General features: G+C 44.5%; 1 protein-coding gene across 3 annotated transcripts in view; it reads left to right on the forward strand.

The window, feature by feature from the left end:
* Positions 1-24,816, forward strand: part of LOC138287452 (cystine/glutamate transporter-like) — a 171,454-nt gene that overhangs the window by 119,258 nt on the left and 27,380 nt on the right. For all 3 annotated transcript variants that reach the window (XR_011202219.1, XR_011202220.1, XM_069227881.1), the window contains exon 10: positions 1,495-1,644. Coding sequence is in view for 1 of the 3 variants with exons in the window: in XM_069227881.1 (XP_069083982.1) it covers positions 1,495-1,644 (150 nt within the window). In the remaining 2 variants the exon portion in view is untranslated. The remainder of the gene's footprint in view (positions 1-1,494; positions 1,645-24,816) is intronic.

The following is a 24,816-nucleotide window of genomic DNA, read 5'->3' on the forward strand; positions in this document are numbered from 1 at the left end:
GTCCTTTCTTCAGAACAGGACCTTTTAGGTCTTTGATGGGGCTGTACTTCAGAAATCCTTCCCCTAAAATGTGGAGTTCCTCAGGGTTGCTCGTTGAGTCTGACACTTTTTCATTTGTACATGAGGCCACTTGTGCATTTCGTTCTTCTCTATGGTATCTCATTAGTTTCTTATGCCGATGATACGCAACTCCCTCAATTTGAGTCGACTTCCCCTGTTCCTCACTGGGCCCCTGCTGAGAGGAAGTGGTCAAATGGATTAATAACTCCTGTCTCAAACTAAATAGAGACAAGACGGAGCTTATTATACTATGCGGCAACTTTAACTCAGATTTGGACCTGGGTTGACCAAGCTGCTTGGGGAACTCTCCTTCCCCAAAACATCCATAAAGAGCCTTAGGATGTGGCTGGATAAATCCTTCAAATTTGACTCCCATGCAACAAAGCTTGCAGCCATCTGCTATGGCATGCTGAGAATGGTTCAGAAGGTTCTCCCTCGTCTTCCTTTTATGTAGAAAAGGCTGGTATTAGGGGAACTCATTCTTGCCCGCCTGAACTGCGGTAACTCACTTTACCTGGGAACCCCCAATGCTACAATAAAGAAATCCTCAGATAGTACAGAACTATACAGTATTCCCAGACACCAATCTGTTAGACAAGCCTTGCACGCTCTACACTGGCACCCTCAGTGAGTGAGAACATTCAGTTCAAATAACTTTGTATTGCCCACAGGGCACTACTTTGTAAAGGTCCTCTGATCTCCCATTCCCTGGTATCCCCCTATTCTCCTGGGAGATCTCTGCTCTCCTTGAATGCCCAGAAGCCAAGATTCCCATCATCAAAAGGGTAAACAATGGTGGGCGATCCTTCCACCTATAACATGGCCAAATTGTCGAACAGCCTCCCCCCCTCATTAAGACTGATCCAAAAGGGAACTCAACTTTTAGAAAACTCCAAGACAGGCTCCTTTAAGACTGCTTTTGATTCTGTGCCACACTATCAGCGCTGGGATACCAATGGGTAGCTATGCACTATATAAGTGCCGTATAGAATAGAATAGCACAGACTTTCTGATGCAATAAATGGGGGGGCTGTGGCGGACAGGCTGCTTACAATGAATGAGCATCAGAGGAGGCTGCATCACCATAATAGCACCACCACACACTCAGTAGATCCCCCAATTCGAAATTGGGAAGGGAACATAATTTTTGGTGGGTTGGAAGAACTGTCAATTTCTGTCAAGATTTATAATGAGTGAAGAAGACTAAACTTATTTCTTTCATTGCTGAAATAAATGGATGACTTAGTATATTGGCCTTAAATTTGACATGCTTAATAGGATAAGTGGTCTATTTAAGGCCACGTAAAATAAGGATTTACCCAGTCTACATAAGGATGGAAGCTTCAATGCCCACAATAGCTAAAGTCATCGTAGGTTTAATTTCAGAGGGTCCTCACCCATGTGCAGTAATTATATTCTTCCTTTGCTTTCTAGATGCCTCTGATATTTCTAATGATATCAATTGGAGATCTTTATGGGTTGTTGAATTTCTATAGCTTCTCCCGATGGCTGTTCATGGGATTGACAACCCTTGGATTGATAATACATCGTTGTAGGCACCCACAGCTGACCAGACCATTTAAGGTAAGCATTCTTGCTACAGTTTCTTACTAGATGTAACTGTATTTATTCGCTGGATACTTCTTTCCGTATTGCTCTTTATGATTATAAAAACAGTGTATCATTACTTTAAGAATTTAACTTCTCACTTGTGACTAGGTGAATGTAGGTACTTATTCCTGTATACCCAGCAATCAGGAGCCTTGCCCACCATTCTTTGCACTTCATGATCTTCAAAACATTGAAAACTTTCAACTTGGCACATTGTTACTAGGTCAACCATTACATTTGTGTGATGTTACCCATTTACACACTGTATAAAACACATTAGATGAGTGAGTTGGCCTGCCATTTTCTTGGTAAATCGCATTCTTAATAAAATTATGGATGGCAGTTCTGTCATACACCCTTTTCTAGGCCAGGGTTCCCCAACCTGTAGTGAAAGCTACTTCTGATCTAGGAAAACCACCTTGAACTCGTATCGTTATGCAGGGTCAAAACAGCGCCAAAAGGTTAAACCCTGCCTTAGAGCATCTAGCGCTGTTAGGGTCAGCATACACCAATAATGGCAGAAGAGCTGTTTTGAGAAACGTTTATCTGTGTGGTCCCCAAGGAGCAGCTGTCTTTTTAATTTTCATTATGAAACGTGTGAGACACAAGTGTCTCACGCAGGTTTGAGGCCTTTTGATCATGCAGTACATGGTATGGCACTACTCTCATTATGAGAGCAAGGCCAGAAATACTTTGATTATCAAGGCTTATTGCCTTAAAGTCTATAGCTAGATGTCCAGAAACTGACCTCCTCCTAAGAATAGGTATATGCAACCTTCATAGCGCTCTATAAGTAAACATATCACTGCAGTCACTCCACTCCTGGTAAGTATACTTCTGAGTCAAAGATAAAGCACAAATGACTCAATGAAGTCATTGCTCTACAATGTTAAGTACTTTAAAAATCGAAACACAGAAGAGGAATAGAGACAGGAGAGAATGGCAGAAAAATGGAGTAAAAATGGAAAAATTTAATGAAATGACAGAAAGAAGAAAAAAGGAATCATATGAGGAAGAAAGAAAGGAAATCAAACAAATACCCAATAAGAGAAGAGAGAAGGAAAGAGAGCCAAGAAAGAAGAGACTGAGCAAGGAACGGAGTAGGACACAGAGGAAAAGAGAAGGACAGAATGAAAAAGGAATGAATCAGAAAAGGAGAAAAATAAAAAGAGAATAGACTATGAAAGAAAGGAAAGAAGGAAGGCAAAAAGGAATGAAGGAAAAGGGAATGAGTGCAACAATGAATGAAAAAATGACAAAAAAAGAAGAAATGGAAATAATTAGCAAAGCAGAAAGGAGGGGAAAGGGACAACCATAGAAGAGAAAGAAAGGAAACAAGGAGCAGAAGTGTGGAGGCAAATGAAGAAGATGGATGGAAAGAAACAGGCAAAAAAAACTGCGGTCATAAGGGCAAGTGAAAGCAAGAAACAGAAAGACAAAGAAGGGAAAAGAAAAGTAAACAAAGAAAAACAGAAACAAAGAAAAATAACTTGAGAGAAAAAAGAAAGAGAAAATTATGGTAGGTATAAAAGAAAGAGAAATGTCAAAATTAGAGCAAAAAGAATGAAATGGAGAAAAAGAAATAGTGACAATGAAAAATAGGGAATGAGCAAAAGAGAAAGAAAAAAGTAAGACATATTTACATTCATTGCAACACTCCTACAAAGGCATAATGCTGCCATTGATTTCAAGGAAATGCACCTCTCATGGATACAATATTTTCAGGCTAAAGTTTTCCATACAATGTGCTCTGATGTAAGCCTAGAAGCTACTGGTAACTGTTAGCAATCAACTCATGTTCTAGTGTTTCCCAATTCTAAGCTCTATGGGGCAGATTTAGGAGCCCCTAGCACCTCCTTGCCCCACATTTTTTTAAATGCTAATGTGGCCCAACGAGGCCAAAATTGCTACGCTAAATGATACGCTTTTCTTAAATCTGGCCAATAAGTACATGGCAAATGTTTAGCTATGTGCGACTTGAGGATCTATTAAGGCAAGCCAAAGTGTAACATATTGAAAATATTCATCTTAGCTTCTCAATGTATAACCTGTCACTTTGTTAGTTTGACCTGTTAAAATGCACATTTTTTACATGTGTGAATTCACAAAGAATCGTTGTACAAGGGCACTATTAAATGTGGGTGCACAAATTGCCCTGAGATTATAATTGAGCAAATGATGGACTTGTGAGATTAAAAAAAGGGGATCAAGGTGAATTGATACCGCACCTTCTTCTTAAGTTCTATATGTATGATTTACGACACTTTCGGTGCCCGGGTCATGAGGGCCAACTCCCTAGACCTCAAATAACCAGAAAGCTCATAAAATTGAAAGCAAGACCCGGCACATCCAAGTATCCATTGGTATCCACAAACTATTGTCACATATCTTCACAAATCACATGATTCAAAAATAAATTCTTATGAAATCTTTTGTTCCTTATTAATCCACAATGACAATAACTACTCCAGAGCCATAGCCAACGTGTTTCGTCCTAATGGACTTCTTCAGGGACTTTTTGGTGTTTCTTCTCCTCCTCTCTGTAGATCAGCCTCCATTGGTGTAGCTTTGTTATGTTTATCTGTGAAGAAAAAAGTGTGGCTGCACCTACCACTGTGCCGTGATCTGTGTATGCTGCAGCGCCTAATGACCTCTTTATGGCACAATTGCCTGCCAATTGCGCACCTGATGTGTTCTTCTAATGGAGGCTGATCTACAGAGAGTAGGAGAAGAAACACCCAAAAGTCCCTGAAGAAGTCCGTTAGGACGAAATGATGGACTTGTGTTCAACTCTCATTGATGCCATTGAGTATTAGTCGAAGATGTTTGTGATGTTTTAACATAGAAATTAATGCCCAGATTTATGGTGGGTTTGCGCCATTCCAGTGCCACATTAGCGTAACTTTTTTTACACTAATGTGGCGTTGGAAGGGTAAAAATGTTGTGCGATATATACGAAGTGGCACAATGCTTGCCTTGCGCCACTTTGTATCCCATGCGGGTTAAAAAAGAAGCTCCCATTGATTTCAATGGGCCCCTGGATGCTTTGCAGGATTAGCATCATCATTTTTGACGCTAGTCCTGCAAAGCGCCAGACTAGCATAGAAAATGATGACGCTAGTCACCCTGACTACCACCACGGAGAGCCATATTTTAACACTGGAGTACACATGGTGGCGTTAAGGGGGCACTTAGGGGCGCAAGAAAAGTGGTGCTGCACTAGGTGCAACAGCACTTTTCATAAATCTGCCCCTAGATCTTCAGGATGGGAAGTTGTATAACCAGTTTTAAAGGGGTCAGTGCCACATGTATGAGCACGATGCAGACATAACCTAGTGTGGGAGGCCCTACAAACAGCCCCTCTTTGTAGGAAGAAGTGCATGCTTGGAAGTCAATACAGTCTAAGAAACAACCATTAGTGACTAATCTGGCTGGTGGATCATCTCAATCACAAGACAGAAGACATGGGAGCTACATCTTGCACAGGCACAACTAACATGATACACAGTTAGTGACTACACATGCTCACTGCACCTTTGTACAATTACTCTCTGAGGCCACCCTGCATATGGTGCTTCTCAAGGGTGTAAAACCCCGGAGGGACCGATATGTCAAAGCCGTTTGGTCTCTTAGGCCCATATTTATACTTTTTTAGCACCACATTTGCATCAGTTTTTTACACAAAGCTGCTCAAACTTACAAAATATAATTGTATTTTGTAAGTTTGCACCGATTTTGCATCACAAAACGATGCAAATGCGGCGCTAAAAAAATATAAATATGGGCCTTAGTTTCTTGGGATGTTTCAGGCATTAGCAGCAGCTAAAATATAAAGATTGACAAGGGTATGTCAAACAGTTTGAGCTGATTTTCTTCATTTAAACTAATTTGTTTGCAAGAAACGTGGGCACTAAACACATTTTATATAGAGGGTGCTCCTCCTGTCACCCTTCAGCCACACCGTCGTGAGCAGGCAGGTGGAAAGGTGGTTTGACCATCCTGAAGTTAGTGCTTTGTCCAGGGAGAATAATCTGGTTTTATGCTGTTTCTGTTTGTTACCATTTGGTGCATATACATTTTGACGGAGAGACCAATGTTCTAATCATCAACTATTATAATAATATCTTTGATAATAAGCACACTGATGTGCCTAGTACTCTGGTAATTGTTGTAAGTAAATACATATAGGTGAACATGTGTAGTGTTTCTATTACAACACCAGTTATTGCAAAAACTCAGATGACAATGCTTGTGATAAGATATGGAGAAGCAACCATTCACAGTTCTTATGGTGAAGCTCTTAACAATGTTATAATTCATTTTTAAATTGGTTTTCTCATGTTAGGTCTGCCCTTCATGTTTTTGTTAGCCTACAACTACTGTAAGAAGTGCAGATAGCAAAAGTGATTTGATTTTATCCGCTGAGAATTTTTTCCAAACATTTTATAACGGATGTTAAAGTTGATTCCAACTGTGCTAGTGATTATAACCCTTTGCTGCTGACAATCTTTGTGGGGCAACACGTGGAAAATTATATTGTTAAACTATTGGAGTTTGAATTTCATAACAACAAAGGGGTAATGATGAAGTGGCCCAGAGTAAACCCTTCCACCTTGCTTTCTAACCTGTTTACTGTGAATACAGAGGCATGCTGGTTATGTCTAAATAAAATTGCTGAAATAATTGAGGCCCATATTTATGGGAAAATGACAGAGCACGACACTGCGCCAAAATTGGCAACACTGCGCTCAGTCATTTACACAACGCAAGGATGCGCTGTATTTAATTGAATACGGCACACCCCTGTGTTTTCCCCTGTGCTGGCCCTAAATTTAGCTGCCAGTGCCAACGCAGGCATCCTTGCACCATTGTGCAAGAACGTCTGCATTGAGGGGTGTGATTGTTTATGTATGGGAAGGAATCTCTTCCTGCACATAAACAATCACTAATGGCGCTTTGGCACTTCTGTGTGCTGCATGATTGTTTATGTGCAGGAAGGGAGACCTTCCTTCACATAAACAATCATTTCTGGCATTTTGCATAGAAAAAGCAAAAAATGAGGGGAAATAAAAGTATTCCTCCTCGTTGCGCCTTGTTAACGCCACACCTGGGGAGACGTTAGATTTTGGTGCTGCGTCTGGTTTACAAAATCTCATAAATCTGAGGCACCATCAAAATGTAATGGGTGTTGCTGTGGCATGCCCACAGCAACACCCATTGCACGCCCTCTGACGCATAAAACTGCATCAGAGGGACCCATATTTACAAGGAGGCATAACGCCACAAATAGTGGCATTACACCTCCTTGTAAATATGGAGCAGAGGTTAACCCCAGTGGAACGTCATGTAAAGTGACACTCCAGTGGCACTAGGGACTCTTAAATATGCCCCTTAATTTTGCATTCTTTCTATTCTATTTGTGAATCTCTCAAGTCTCTCCTGATGGTAAGGCTGGGATCCTCTATGGCTAAGCCATTTCAGTGGGTTTATTCAGCTTGCTGTCTGGCTCATTATAATTTCAAAGGAGCATTGAAAACAAGTCTGTGTAGACCTGCTTAGGTGCAGGCCTGTAGATGCCTTTATAAAGAACCCATTCAGATGATAAAGAACATGATTACGAACCAAGCATGAGGATCCCTAGTAAAGACAAACTCACAAAGAGTATTACTTTTTAGAAGGCCCTCAATTTACCTTTTTTTTCAATGATCCTGCAGTCCCTAAGGCTGATGTCACAACCCGCCCCACTTGCTGAGTGATAACCTTTACTTCCTTTTATTAGCCTCTCTCATCTTGTATCCTCTGACGGGATCAATAAAGAAGTATACAAGACTCAGGTCTCACAAACGATTGCCCCTTTTGAGGTCTCAGATGTAGTTTTGGCAATCCAAGAGAGACCTAGTTGCAATGGTACAGGCACAGATGGGGTGCCAGTGGTCGTTTTTAAGAACTGCTAATGTACATTGTTGAAAAAAAGCCTCCATACATATGGCATTTATGGACTTTTGATTGTATTAACCAATCCAAAATTTGGGCTTATGTGTCTACAATTGGGGGAGGGAGAGTTCATATGTTTTTGAGGCCGCTCCACTTCGATGTATTGACCACAGTTTGTTTTAGAAAAAATGGAGAATGCACCAACCCTTTTAAAAACCAATAGAAGAGTAAGGCAAAGGCATAGATTAGCATCCTTCCTATTTAGTTTGTATATCAATAGGTTGTAGACTTTTCTACAGATTAGGGGCCAGTAAATGCTGAAGGTAGGGATATTCAATGCCAGTGATTTTATATACAGACGATGTAGGTTTGATAGCCAGGATGGCAAATGGTCTTTAAACACTTTTGTTGATTTTACAGCAAAGCTAGATTTGTAAATAAATATTACCAAATCACACACTACGATTTGTGGGCCAAAGGACACTGGTTTGCATGATATTGGTGATACTCTGGTTGGCAATCTGAACACTTTCACTTATCTTATTTCTCTTTTAAATTTGAGGCATTTATGCAGTGTGAGCTCACAACAATTTAACATAGCTCTTTTTAGGTTTGTTTCCAGATTAGGTTTGAAGCTAATCAGTGAATTGATCAATATTTACAACAAAAGTAAATTAATTTCTGTGGCATCATATGGTGCAAGGCTATGGGGATACTGAAACACAGGTGTATTCCAGAAGCCGAAAACGCAGGTTATTTGTGATCTCACAAATCAACGTATATGTGGCACAAGGAATTGGTGATCTAGTACTTATATGATCTAATTAAATTGTGCCCCCTGCTCCTATGGGTTTCTATTTGCGCAAAAAACAAGATGCAACCTTATCCATAAAAATCTTGCAAAATGCCCTCAATCGTTTAGCTGGAATCCCATGTCTTATTTTAGGTATACCGTTTGCCTGATTGGTGCTAGTGATATCTTTGATAATCCAGCACCCATTAATGCATCTACATAAAACACGAGAATAAATGTTTTTTTGAACATCGTGTGCAACTTGGAACAGCAACTGAATGTCAGAAACCTTCCATGAGACTATGGCCCTCATTAAAACCCTGGCGGTAAATGCCACTTACGGCCACCAACATACCGTGACCACGGCGGTATACCCATACGGGTATTATGACCCACACACAGAAATCCGCCACTATACAGACACAAGTCCGCCAGCCCAAAGGTCAGTGATAAACTGGCGGTACCAAAACCCACACCGTTACGCCAACAGAACTACGCCTACAGTATCAGGACCCACGAATCACCGCAACGGTCTTTTAACCGCTGTAAACCATTGGCGGTACACACCGCCTCGCTCAAAATACACACACACAAACAAAACTACACCACATTGGACAATTCAAACTACACACACCTGACACACATACACACACCACACCCACACACTCAGACCACTATAAAATACATACCCATATTACACACAACCCTTTCAATGAAAAAAAGATTGCTAACTGAGAGAGAGACAAGCCAGGAGCACCCACTCAATCTGAGCCACAGAACACCATCACCCATACACCATCCACGCACCTCACAGCACACACCACAACACATCATCCCACACACCCTCACACATACCACTCACACCACATCCATGGCACCCCGAAGACACCCCAGGTTTTCAGAGGAGGAGCTAAGGGTCATGGTGGAGGAAATCATCCCGGTAGAGCCACAGCTCCTCCAATCACAGATGCAGAAGACGTCCATTGCTAGGAAGATGGAGCTATGGCGGAGAGTCGTGGACAGGGTCAACGCCGAGGGGACAGCACCCCAGAACAAGGGATGACATCAGGAAGAGGTGGAATGACCTACGGGGGAAGGTGCGTTCCGTGGTTGCAAGACACCAGGTAGCCGTACAGAGGACTTGCGGTGGACCCCCACCTCCTCCCCCACAACTAACAAATTGGGAGGAGCAAGTCTTGGCAATAACGCATCCTGAGGGCCTCATAGGAGTAGCAGGAGGACTGGACATTGGTAAGTCAAATATTTACTAATATATCCCCCACCCTACCTGCATGCCATCACAAACTCCTACCCCTACCCTCACCCACATCACTCCACCACCTCACATATACCCCACTATCACAACGACACCCATCCCAAAACCAAGCCCTGCATGCCACACTAATGCATGGGCACCCACCACAGACCTGCATGGACACCCATTACTAAAGCATGCACATTAGAGAGAATCACCTAGCCCACAAAATCACCACTCACACAAGGCAAAGCTGACAGGGCAATCACAACCATACAGGGAAACACACCCATGTACAAGCTGGCACACGCAGATATAATAACACTGCATTTACATCCCCACAGGACCCCCACTCAACTTCACCAGAGAGGAGGTGCCACCAACATCCATTCCCCCCCAGAAGAGGCCCACAGTGATGACAGCAGCTCTGCACGCCTGTATCACGATGACCAACCTGGCCCATCAGGGACCTCTGGACAGTCGGTTACCCTGCCACAGTCCCATACCACCACAGCACCCACCCAGTGGGCTCATACCTCTGTCCCCAGGACATGTCAGTCAGCAGTGTAGCCACCACTACAGGGACCCCAGGCAATCCCACAAACACAGCACGATCAGGGACCATGGGTCAGTGGCAGTGGGCACCCAGTTCAGGGGACAGAGGCACAGGACAACAAGGACACTGACAGGACTGCTGTGTGACGGGGAGGACAGGCCCAGGGAACCCACTCTCCACGAGGCACTTGCAAGCATCCTGAGAGCATACCAACATTCCCAGGAGTCCTTGGGCCAGATGCTGTACAAGTTGCAGGATACCCATCGGATTCAGGAGGGACAGTACCTGGGGATCAGGGAGGACCTCAAACACATCCACACCATCCTGGTCACCACTGCAGGGGTGCTGACTGACATGGCCAACACCATGGGGGATGCAGTGGCACACCAACGGGCCCCTGACACTAGCCACACCATTGAACAGCCCCCCACCTCTGCCGGCGGTAGTGGACAGGATGCCCCACCACAGGACCAACCGGCCACCTGCACCCCACCCCTGCAGAAGGAGAACCACCCCACAAATGGTCCCTGCGATCCAGGCAGAAGCCAGAGAACATTGCCAAGATCCCCGCCATGAAATAAGACTCTCCTGATTGTCACCCTTGTGTCCCACTCTGTCACCCTGTCCACCTTGAACTGCTATTGCTCCCCTTCCTATGCCCCATTGGACAATGCACCTGTGATACCAATAGACTGGACACTACCCCAGACTTTCCTCCATTAGCAACCCAGCCCATTGCAATAACCCCTCCACTTATTTGCACAAAAACAAACACCCTTGGAACTAATACAATTATGGAGTATGTCAATTGATTCAAATATGTATTTGTTTAACAAGCTGTAAACATTGCAATTCAACTGTACACTCATGTATACATAGGTATGACCTGTAGTGGGCAGCAGGGAACACACCAGGAGCCACAGTGGGGCACATAGATCTGAAAATAGAGATGCAAAAGGGTACAGTAAGTGGCCATACAATATGGAAAATCAGGCTGCCATGTACAATGTCCAACAAAAAACTGCTATGGAAAGTGAAATTACAGTGTCTTACCTGTGTGCCACTGGAAGTACTGTTGTATGAGTGATCTTCTGTTGTCCACATCTTCTTCCTCTGCCTCCTCTTCCTCACTTTCCACAGGCTCTACTGCTGCCACAAGACCATCTCCAGGCTAATCTTCCTGCAGAAAAGGCACCTGGCATCTCAAGGCCAGGTTGTGCAACATGCAACGATGATCTGGCACACCTTCTTGGGTGAGTAGTACAGGGATCCACCTGTCAGATGGAGGCATGGAACCTGGTCTTCAGGAGGCCAAAGGTTCTTTCACTGATCTCCCTTGTTCACTCATATGCCTCATTGTAACGTTCCTCTGCCCTTATCCTGGCATTCCTCACTGGGGTCAATAGCCATGAGAGGTTGCGGTAACCAGAGTCACCTGCAAATATTCAAGGGATACCTGTTAGACATACACTCACCCTTAGGGACAACCCCACACCCATATACCTACATCAACTGGGTGGGGACCATGGGCTCACCTATTAGCCACACCCTGTGCCTCTGGAGTTGAGACATCACACATGGAATGCTGCTATTCCTCAAGATGAAGGCATCACGCACAGAGCCAGGATACTTGGCATTCACATGGGAGATGTACTGGTCCGCCAAACACACCATCTTCACATTCAGGGAGTGATAGCTTTTTCTATTCCTCAACACTTGTTCATTCCTTGGGTGGGGGGAACAAATGCTACATGTGTACCATCAATGGCACCAATGATGTTGGGGATATGTCCCAGGGCATAGAAGTCAGCTTTCACTGTGGGCAAATCCTCCACCTGGGGGGATACGATGTAGCTGCCATGTGTTTCATCAGGGCAGACAACACTCTGGTCAACACATTGGAGAACATAGGCTGTGACATCCCTGATGCCTTGGCCACTGTTGCTTGGAAGGAACCACTTGCCAGGAAATGGAGTAGTGACAGGACCTGCACTAGAGGAGGGATACCTATTGGCAGGCGGATAGCTGAAATCAGGTCTGGCTCCATTTGGGCACACAGTTCTTGGATTGTGGACCTATCAAGTCTGTAGGTTAGGATAATGTGTCTGTCCTCCATTGTCGCCAGGTCCACCAGGGGTCTGTACACGGGAGGATGTCTCCATCTCATATTCATCCTCAGCGGTTGAATTCTAGGGATAAAAACGGTGAGCAGAGGATCATATTCACACATCTATTGAAATAATGATGCATCTCTTCCTTTAAAGAAACAGTATGTGAATTTGAGAGTCAGTTCATGTGCCAATGTCTGCTGTGACACAGTTAGGTGCCATGGCCTGTGTCCCCCTGAAATGGCGGCTGGCTGACCTCTCAGGAGAGAAAAGTGGAAATGAGGTAATTCCACTGGCGTTGTGCGCCGTTGCGGTCGGCGGTCGATGACCGCTGTGCAACCTCACATTGGTTAACATTAGGCCCTATGGGTTCCAGAAGCCAATGTCGATGTACGTCGGTGGTGACGGTACGCACCGCTGCGGACGTGACCGCCATTTTCTAACTGTTAACTCACTTGCTACCTGACCTTCAACAGGAGAGGACCTACACTGCAAGTGCTGCTGTGACCTGTGTCTGGAAGCCACAATGGCTCATGTGTCTGGGTAAAGTGCCCCTGCCTTCACTTCGGAGGAGTTGGAGAGACTGGTGGATGGGGTCCTACCCCAGTACACTTTACTCTTTGGTCCTCCAGACAAACAGGGTAGTGCACTGTGAGCATGATACGTGGGCCATGAATGTATGGAGTGCTGTGTGTGTAAGCCACATGTAGGGGGGGGCTGAGGGGTCCTGGCCAGAGTGCTGCATGTATGCTAGTCAATGTATGTGCGTAAGGGAATGGGAGAGATATGGAGGGCCATGAATATGACAGTCCAGACGATATGACTAATCCCTTTCTGCTGTCTTTTTCCTGCAGGTCAGCACCCATCAGAAAAAACCCTGGCAGGTGGACTGGGAACATGGTTCCTGATGTGGTGATGGCGGCCAGAGTAGTAACTAGCCACAGTGGTGCTGAACTCAGCGCCGCCTGGCTGATTACAACCCCACTTTCCCGCCAGGGAGCACAGCTGGAATGCGTATTACAATGTTTCTGCGGTCAGCCCGGCTGGAACATTGTAATGCGCTCGGGGGAATGTTGCTACCATGGTGGTGGTATCCTACCCATGGCTTAAGTCATAATCAGGCCTTTAGTGACTGCCTTGAAAATTGATCTCCAGAAATGGATGCACCTTCCGCTCCATGTTCTGAGGTGTGTTAGCCTTTTTAGGATGATACTACAGAGGTTTTCCGATATGTTTCTAAATGTTCCCCTCCCGATCTCTAATCAGCGGTTCCACCACCTTTATTCCCTCATGGGCCCATTCTTTGGTTGAAGGATTACTCCCACATTGCTGCAGTTAATGGCCGAATTTCCCATATGATGAGGGCCTGGGAATGGCAGACCTCCAATGCTACTAAAGTGCCTGAAGGTTGATTGTTATTAAAGACTGGCTTAGCGGAGGGTGCGGGGGCTCCACTTAATGTGTGGAGTATGCCCGGAAAGGCTTGGATAGCATCATGGGAATGCTGCAACAATCCCCCTCTCCCTTCTGGAGGTAACCCACGTGGTCTTGTTGTGCTGGTAGGCTGGGATTGCAAGCTGACACTCCCATTATGGCAAAAAACATGGTTTTACAACACACCAGGATTCAAAGGATTCCAAAAAATTGGACAGGATAGGTGGTACTGTGCTTGGGGACGTGTGGGCAGGGGGGCCACCTGCGAATGTTCCAAAAATTACAGGGCCAGCATGAAGTATCCCATGCCCAGTTTCACAAATATTTTTCAATTATATTATTTCCTTACAGCTAACATCCCCCCGGACACTGACATTGCAGAATTTAGTACCCTTGAGGTTAAGATACTGACTGGAAAGCTGGACTCAAGTACTGTATCCCAGATTTACTGGTGCTCGGTTTTTAATTCCCCTAACTGGCGTGCCACACTGAAGCAGACTTGGGAGATGTAGCTCAGCAAACTGGATGATGCAAAATGGAGGGAATGTAGGATAGCCCCTTTGGAACTAGCCATCTCTGTTCACCTCTGGTTGATTCAGCTTAACTATCTCCAATTCACTTACATGACCTCTCAGCAACTTCATCAGGTGGATAAACGCCCCCAAGCCACCTGCTTTCTCTGTCCCTTGGCTAATGCAGATTTTTGCCATTTGGTGTGGACTTGTCCTATGATGCCTAGTTTTGGCCAGAAGATAGCATGGGAACATTTGCATGTGCTTGATAAGCCATGTGAGTAGCCCTGCTGGGCCTACACAAGTGAACTTGTAAGTGGAGCACACATACATCAGGGTTCCACACTGGTGGCCAAGCGAGACACTGCCCAGAGATGGAAATCCCTGCAGGCTCCCTCACTTGTGGAGTGACAGGTGGGAGAGGACTGGTGTGCCCAACAGGCAAAATGTATTTATATTGCAAGGGGTGGTTCACATAAACATGGGAAGATATGGGGGAACGATTGTGGGGATACTATGATCTGGAAAAGAATATCACTATTAAAAATGTGTAAAGTACCATAATATGAAACACAGATACAAAGGGCCTTATTATGAGTTTGGCAGACCGTCGACCGCCATCGGGATGTCGGTTGACCGCCGGTGGGATGTCATATTACGGGTCATGTGGGCCTATGGAGCAAAGACTGCTGTGGTCCCGCCGGCACCTAGAAGCAGCACAGACGACCATGGTCACGAGGCAGCACACATTATGAGGTTGTACACCGCCAATTCAACTGAAGGTCTAACCACCACATCTCAGAAGACAGATACGGGGACTATAAAGGAAAATACTAATCTGAAGACAGCCTCACGCGTCTGGTGCAGCCATGCAACCCATCATGCACATTCTGCTGCTGTTCTCGATCATCGATGGAGCACAAAATCAACACTGTGGTGGGTGCAACTGACCATAAGTACACACACACCTACCTGTGTCATCAACTTTAACAGCCAATCATAGAGCCATGATCAACATCATATGGGGGTCATGCTACAGGCATCAAGTACAAGTTTCACCATGTAAACAGTCCAAATCATACCCTGGATGGCATTCACAATGGCTGACTGACCCACAGAGATACTTCTTAGGAGGTCAATAGCCTCCTCACTGAGGGCAGCAGGGCTAACAGGGGCTGGAGCGGAGGTGCCTGTGGCAAAGGAGGCACTCACTCTTTTGAATGAGCAGACATGGCCAACTAGGTGGGGAGCAACAGGGAGGGTGGTGTTAGAATGGGTGTTGGTTAACAAGGATGGTTCTGGGGGATGCTCCAATGGGTCCTCCACCAATAGGGAGTATCCACTAGAGAAGGAATCTAATGATGATGAGGATGATGTTGCAGTCTCCCCCGTGGCAATCACATCACCCTCTGGGCCACTGGGTACCTCTGTGTCAATGGTGTCTTGACCCGAGGTCCCATGGTCTGTGCTTCCCCACTCGGCTCTGCCCCATCTTCTTCGCTTGCCGCTGCCGATGCTGCAAATAGAAAGAGTAATAGGATCATCGCCTATCCACGGTCATACTTGAACATCAGCTCTGCTTAGCAAACATTACCATCAGGTCAAGTGGGCCCCAGCAACAAATTCCACCTAAGTGGCCCATACATGTATCATACCATATGTGTGCATGCCATCTGAACTGTCAAGTTGCCCACAAGAAAATCAGGATCTCACACAATTACATTTGCATTGCTGAAGTTGTGCAATCACAATCACCATTCAATCATCAGGAGACATGAACACCCTCAAAGCTTTGCTCCATGGAGCAGACCACAGTCACCTGTTGGAATACAATAGCAGGCCAATACAAAATGCATTTCCACGGATCCCACACAAGGTCATCCACACATCTCTTTGTCACATACATGATGACCCAACACTGAGGATTGACGAAACAAAATCATGCCATGTTGATGACATACAATAATCTGGAGAAGGTGACATGGACATACTTGTCACACTGGAAACGTATCAACAATGTACACTTCACCAAGTGATATTTGTCCCAATACAGTCAAAACGGTAGTATTACAGTTGCTAAGATAGGCCACACATGTGGCATGGAAATGAACACTGTGGAAATCATGTGCAAGATGTCACGGAGAGATGTCCCCAAAACACACAACAAAATGAATCTGCAAGCCCCAGGATCATACCCACTAATGTCTGGCACCCCTTATAATGACATACTTAGAATCCTTCAGTATAAGCCATTAGTCCATTGCATGTTGGAGAGAGACAGAAATTTGCAAGGACTTGTAGAAGGCCCTCAACATGTTGCCCAATAGGAAGCTACATCACTGTCCCCATTTTGCTCATGCAAATGGAGATGTCTATCTGTGGATGAATGGTGTACCAAAACACATGTGATTTCAACATAAGTGCAAGTCACTCCATGATGCATACCAACAGTCAGGTTACAAACTTTAACCACTACACATGTGCAGTGCACTTTGCTACATGATGCTACATCTAGGGCATATATGTCCAAATTGTAGCTCTAAACTCTAGGCCTCCCAGTCATGTACGTCATTGATTCTGCCGTACATGACCAATTACATGTTAAGAAGGCTGAAGGTATGTGTCAGTCAATAAACAATGGTGACACACTCCTATCTGTGGTACAACATAAAATCTACCCCATTGTTAATGTACTTTTCCACAAACAGTTTGCCATGCACATATATGTGAGGGAATACAGACATCATCCCATCAACACAAGTAGGCAATGCCTGAAGCTGCACCTTACAAATGTTTTCTAAAGATAAAGTGACACATGATGACATGTTGGCACAATGAAAGTTGTGAACAGTGATGGCACATAAATCATGTCAAAGGACATTCCCTACATACCAGAGGAAAGTAGTGACCTATAACTGCATCCAAAGAACAATATAAGCCCTGTCACATGTATGGTGGACACTTTCACATTAAGGACTGCAGTGAGGTACCAACACCCATAACATGCTGAAGAAAACTAGCTTCTGGGTGGCAGATGCCAACATGCATAATTACCCAGACACATGACAGAGGACAGTGATCCATCACCTACTTACATTAGGATTGGAATACTAAGGAGGAGGAGTCAGTTACAGAGTAATTACACCCACTACAACAACAAGCAGTATATGATTGATTAATGTACATAGCCATATGCGGTCCCTGCAGAGCAAGTGGATTGTAGATTCCACACAGTTGTGTTCTAGGCCCCTGGAACAATATGCAAGGCACATCAGTATACAGCACATGACATATCACACAGATAGTCTCTCATCTACTGTGTGGCACATGGCTCATCTCCAGTTGTCAGGTGGAACTGTCAGAACCTAACTCAATCACTTGGCAATGGGACAGGCAGGAATATGTACTCACCTCCTTGTGGCTGCTGTGCTGCCCTCAAATACCCATCAAGGTCCGGGTAGGCCACCGATAGGATGCGGACCATTGGGGGGGTGATGGTCTGATGGGCACCCCACCCACATTGGGAGGACAGCCCCAGCTGTGCCCCAGCAATCTTCCAGGCTTAGCGTCCCCTTTTCTGCAGTGGGGGCTCCGTGGATTCCCAGGGTCTGCACATTCTTGGCAACGGTTCTCCATGTCCCCTTCTTTTGATGAGTGTTGACCTGCATGGATGCGAAAAACAAATGAAGAGATTATGATCACAAGTCAAGGTCACAAATAGATGAGTCACATACATATCAGAAACAGCAAGCTAGAACCTTGCTATTTGTCAAGTGTGACACATACAAGCAACAAAATATAGGGCCATGACTACAGACATACATTTCCCAACCGGCAGACCAACCCAACTACCTTGATCAGGCCCTACAATGACTAAGCAAGCTCCTTGACATCATCTATCCCATTCTCTAGCAAGCTTGCTGAGATGTGAGTCTTTATGAGACACATCATACCTCTGGCTTCTGAAGGGTAAACTCCTGATGCATGAATGAAACAACACATTCACACTGTGTGAGGATGACTCTCTGCATACAGTCCCCACAGGCTAATGCCAGAGTACATATTCAAACATAACACATGGGTAATAATGAAGGGACTTGAATGTTGGGTACATAAAGTGTCATCCCTGTTTATGTGTAGACATGTGGACTAACAAATGCATACGCATTCCACTTCAGGGGGTGGGGTTCTGTATATGTAGATGTACCACAGAACACTCCTTTGGACATACGTGCCCATCCCACAGAGGTCATATTAAAAAAACAAAGGCATGCATTGTCCAGTTTCTGTCATGTGACCACACTACTGGGTCACATATCATGGCCTCCCAAGAATCAACACATTCCCTGCACTGTGGGACTGCCATTTATGCAATAAGCTTGTACTGGACAAATATGCCCATGGGAAGGTGACAACAGAGCTGTCGGCGTAAGGGACCTATCAAAGACACACATTGACAATGAGGCAAAATGCACATATGGACTAGCCTAATGACTTACCTCTGTACCCATTCCTAATCTAATCAAAGGAATGAGGCATTCTGGGCAGCCTTTTACACCAGAGCCTCATATTTCCCTCATGGCGTGATCTGCTGGGATAGAGGGAGTGGGCACAGTGCCACAGTTGCATAGCCACAGTGAATCCACCCTAGCCTAGACTAGAACCCATACTAGGAGAATTATTTGTCTGGCCCAGGTTTCTGCACGCTGAGCAGACATATCCTACATGAAACTCCATTCCCATTACTTCCATGCTTGAATGTACATCATGTAGCCAACAGCAATTTGTCATGTGGTGTGTGGCAGCCTGAAGGGCAGAGTGAGCCATGATATGCCTTCCAAACAACAGTGTAGCAAGGGCAGACGTGTAAAGAAATCTCTGTGGCGCCATACACATTGCTCACATTGATCTCAACTGACTCATACATCATGCATACTCAGCACATGGTGTCATGCACATGCATGTTGTCTCACATATACAACATTCATGAGGAAAGAGAGGTCGTGGATGGCTGTAATGTCACCTCACCTAGTTATGTGCGTCCAACACAAGCTGAATCTAGGAACACCGAAAAAACACAGACCACAAAGTGAATTAATTCAACATATGACATTGGACAGCAATACCTGCACATTGTACATCACATGGATACCACCCAGAACTGCACCTACAGGCACATGAGTACTCAATTTGGCACACATGGGCACAATCTAACCAGTGAGTAGGGAAAGGATGGTGAGGTACAGATAATAATGTGCACATAAGGCACTTACCTGCTCCTCTGGTGCATCATAGAGCTGTTCGTACAGGGGTAGGACCTTAGTCATCAGCCTCTCCAGCTGTTTTTGACAGAAGGCAGGGGCTGTAACACGTGTTGGATGTGGCATGATTGCTCCCAGAGGAAGTACATAGCAGCTCAGGTAGTGGAGGTCTTGCTGGCAGCAGTGTCAGGAGTCAAGTGAGAGAAACTGCAGAACATAGCAGCCATGCTGGCTACGTACGCGATCTTCACTGTTGGCAGACACAGCCATTGGCCCGGGAGCGCCACTGGCAACAACTTTAGCCTATGGCAGTGTCCACCGGAGTTGCAACCACCTACCACCATGATGACTTCTGCCAGGGGTCGCTGGCGATTCCTAATGTCCAGTGGAATAGGTCAGGCATTTGTCATTTTAGAGGTCTGAAATGCTGTACTGGGCTTCTCAAACTTCGTCACACCTCTAAAACTGCTGTTTTGACCTCACAAGCATGCTAATCCTGTACTGTCATGTAGGTCCTACTACTCAAATACCACTGTAGAATGTTGCAGGGCACAGATGACACTATTCAGTGGGGCACAGTCCACACCCATCAAAGGTCCTTTTTGCAGTCGGGATAACCAGTCACATTTCGAGAGGCATTTGTGATGCACATCTTTCAGTTAGATACAGATACATGATTTGTATACATGTGTGGACAACCATGGGGGTCACATGTGACCCTTGTGTCATTAGCAGCTGTGATGTGTACTGGTAGCCATATCCATCCCTTATAAAATGTCTGGCAACATGTTATCACTTACATGTATCATGTATGTAGCCGAGGACACAGTGACTAATGTCAGAACTAATTTTTTGTCATTTATAGGTACCCAGCGAGAGGGAGAATACATCAACCACCTGTTTACCATCCACTGCCAGACCTACAGAGCAAGGAAGAATGCCATGTCATATTCCTATATCGTCTGAATCGGCATACACTAGTGCACTTATGTTGTTAGTTGGAACCAGATCTGATGCCAGCTGTTAGTTATCCAACCATTGTATAAGTCATGTCAGTACTGCACTTCCTAGCCACAGGGTCCTTGCAACATACAGTGGCCCTAGCTGCTGCCAGGTCCACCCTATGTTTAGTCTGGTGTTGAAGGATATCCTTTCAGCAAGGTTGAAACACATTGACAACTACATCCAATTTCCACCAACATGAGGATTTAGCCCTTGTGAAGACTGACTTTTATGGTTTTGCACACCTTTCACATGTTGGCTTGGTCCCACCTCATGCCAATGAAGAAGTATTCCGCAACTGAAGGAACTTCCATTCCATCAATGTCCAAGTTGTATTTTTGGCGGACGTATACACTTCACAGGTCTGTGCCCGGTATCTGGGTTCAATTCATGATTCCTTCATTATGCGGAACAGCATGATCCCCCAGCTGATGTCACAACTGTACCCAGAGATGGCCTGGCTGATTGGTAAGTCACATCTGTCCTGTTTGTGTACGTACAATGTCTGGTGGCTCAATTCCGAGGGAGTAATTGTTGCACATATGTTCCTTTCCTAAACAGGACACTCTGTATATCCAAACCGTCCATGGTTGTTGACGCCAATGAGGAATCCAACTACGCAAGAGGAAGTCTACTTCAATGAGGCCCATGTAAGAACATGGCAGGTAGAAGAGCAGGCTTTTGGGCTCCTGAAGGCCAGATTGTCCTGTCTGGTCCCAGACTGGTGGAGCCCTCCTCTACTCACTCAATAAAGTATGTAAGATCACTATTGCATGCTGGATGCTCCACAACCTCGCCATGAGGAGGATTGTCCCATATATCCTAGTGGAGGGGTAGCCAACAGTGCCATCAGGTGAGACTCATGAAATGCCTTATGAGGAAGACAGTGGTGAAGAGGAAGGAGTTGATTTGCTGAAAGATCTCATCAACAGGTACTTTTCCTGAGTGTATGTATGTCATGTGACGTAAGAAACGTAGAATGTTTTTGCAAGAACTGGGGAGCTATTATTTTGCAATGTTCAGCCAAAGGGTGCATGAAGGGTTGGTCTATGACAATACCCACCTTGATGTAGCTACATAATTTGTGTCATTCCCTTCCAATGTAAGTTCCTTTCCAGATAGTGGCCATATAAATTAGATAACAGGAATTTTTGAAAGCACATACTGGTTTGCCTTTTTCACAGTACCTTCACCATGACATCCTCATTTCATAGTTGTGACATTGGCAGGTTTCTAATGCTGTTACGACATTGGAAGTGGACATAGATTTTTCCAGGTAATGTAGGTCACAGACTTGGGCTGTATGAGGCCTGTGCCAGGCAGCCTGGACAGTGTTTGGGTGGAAGGTGTGAAGTGCAGATTGTACTTGTTTAGTGTGCTGTGGTGGGCCGATTGCATTATGTGTGTGATCATGTGGCCATGAAATCTGTTGTCAGCAAGTGCAAACAAGGCATTCACCCTTCACATAGGCTGAACACTTTTCTTGCAAAACCTATATGTAGCTGTAGATGTTTTTCATCATTGCAGGCCAGAGTGCCTGTACCAGAACACTGACATGTATGTGTCATACCAATAGTTGCATGTGTGGGCATGTAATGTTGTATTGCTTTGGTGAGGTATGTAACAAGGCTCCATCTGGTGTCACCATCCACTTTTTGGTTTGTCTGTTCTACAGGACAATGTCTGTCAAGGCCCTTCCTTACGTGGTCTTGGGGGCTGTACCTTGGTCTGTGTACACTGACACAATGTGAGTCAACCATTCTTGGCTACGACAGTCCAGACATTTCGACAACCTATGTGCTGTACAGTGGAGTGCGCTGTGGTCATGTTTGGAGTTACAGAAACAGTGCCTGCTGAGAGTTGCAGTCTTCTAAGCCCCTGTAGTACACACACACTATACAAATGTGAACCCCCCCACCCCCAGGTAAGTAGACTTCATTTGAGACTTGCCAGACAAGGGTATTTATAGCAGTGAACACTGTGCTGGTGATTGGATTCACAGACACAGGGCCTTCTTGGTCTTTGCAGTCCTGCCAGTCCCTGTAGTACACACACTTTACAAATGTTATTCACCCAGGTGAGTAGACTTTATTTGAGACTTACCAGACAAAGGTATTTCTAGCAGTGTACAGTGTATACTGTGCTGGGGTTACAGAAACAGTGCCTGCTGAGAGTTGCAGTCTTCTCATTCCCTGTAGTGTACGCACTATACATATGTGAACGCCCCCAGGTGAGTGGACTTCATTTGAGAGATTGGACAAGAGAACACTGTTCTGGTGTTTACAGTAACAGTGCCTCCTGGGATTTGCTGTCCTGTCACTCCCTGCAGTACTCACTCTATAGATTCAGATAAACCCCAGGTGGGTACTCTTCAATTGGAAGTTCACATACTGGAGTATTTGGAGGGGAGGACACTGGGCTGGTGAGTGGGGTAAGTGTAAATTAGGGAAAAGCTGAGCTATGAGCATGCATGACATAGCATTTCTGTGACCTTTTTAGTGTTGTGATTTACCAGACTCCACTCCCCCAGGTATTCCTGTCAAGCACTTAGGATGCAGGATTGCCAAGACCTTCTCCTCCCTGGGAAAGAGTTCTAATGGGGTACTAGTAGGGTCACAATTAGTCTTATTGGCCTGCAGCAGGTGCCTGGAGACCAGGGAATGGACCTTGCCCCTGAGGTAATTCCACCTCTCCCTGATATCTTCCCTCGTGTGCAGGGTGTTGCCTACATAATTTCACTCTGTGGATAATCCTCTCCCACATTTCCATTTTCATACTGAGAGGAGTATGCTTGACTTGTGCTCCAAACAATTGTGGTTCTACTCTTATGATTTCATCCACCATGATTCAACTTGTCTTCAGAGAAAATGGGATTTTTAGAACATGACATTGTGGAACTGAACAAAACAGGTGAAAGTGACTTACTAGAGAGGGGAAGTGCAATAGGGTGTGATCGGACAAAGGTGTGTGCAGGGTGTTCAATGTGATGGTGGAAAAAGGGGTGCCTAATCTATGTAATCAGTAGAACAAAAGTGATCAGGCTTCACTGTCTTGCAGTGTAAATGCAAAGGACTGTATATGAAAGGGTGTGTTTTATAATGTCCTTTGTGTGTTGAGTGTGTCAGCTGTGATGTTTTCAAATCCTTCCAATGTGCCGTTGTGTATTACTTCGGTGTCCGTGAACCACTGTGGTTTGTACCGCCATTGGCTAACTGCCATGGGTGTCCGCCGCTGCAACTTTGGACTTGTAATATGGTCAGTGGTTGGTCACTGTGCTGTTGGGGCTGGTGGTTGGATTGCCTATCTCTGGGCCTCCTGCCTTTTTTGCTTGGCAGTCAGCAGTCCTACCTGCTTGACTCGTAATACAGTGGTCTGGAAGACCGCTAACATGGTGGTCTTTTTTGGACCACCAACATTGTGGTCCGGCGGTCTGACAGCCAAACTCGTAATGAGGCTTAAAATGTTGCAAAACACCTTAAAGATACATGCACTAAAAGAAGCCAATTATTTTCAAATTATAATTACCTTTTGAGAGGCACCAAAAGTAAACTAACACAAATAAAACATTTTGAAATAACCAAATAAGCACAAAATAAAGGATTAAAGTTATATTTAAAACCTTGTTCACTAAATAAACAGCTTAATTAAAAATACAATGATTTTAAGTTATTAAACACAAAAAGTTGATAAAACTAATAAACATATATACACAAACCATTAAGTAAAACAAATATGATATTAATGTATATGCACTTAAAATAAGTAACCTTAGTGCACACAAATATATACACTAGAGTTGAACACGTTCCTTAAATTAGCCTTCTTTACGTAAGGAGCAAACTGCCAAAAAATCCAATCTAACTACAAAGTAACCAATACAATTTAATTTAAAACAAAATAACCAATACAACTCAAACTAATGAAATAAACATGATAAAACGTAACAGAAAAAAATCATAAAAATCAAGCAGCACCTAGAAGAAACCAACACCTTGCCGGAATGTATTTTGAAATTCCAGGAGCTGCCATAACAAAACAGACCATCCACATCAAAAAGTAAATAAAATAAACACTTTAACTATAAATCAAATCAAACTGTTTGCCTAACACTTAACTTCAAATAAACAACTAAAATAAATATATTTCATTTTTATCACCAAATGTTAGTAATCATTGCAAGAATACAAACAAGATCTCCATCCTTGCCACAAAAACATCAACTTTCACAACAGCAAAGTCAACAAATAGACAGTATTTCTTATCTCAAAAGCCCTAAATGCTAAAAACAAA

Source organism: Pleurodeles waltl, chromosome 4_1, assembly GCF_031143425.1.
Source record: "Pleurodeles waltl isolate 20211129_DDA chromosome 4_1, aPleWal1.hap1.20221129, whole genome shotgun sequence".
In the NCBI taxonomy this organism is placed as follows: Eukaryota; Metazoa; Chordata; class Amphibia; order Caudata; family Salamandridae; genus Pleurodeles; species Pleurodeles waltl.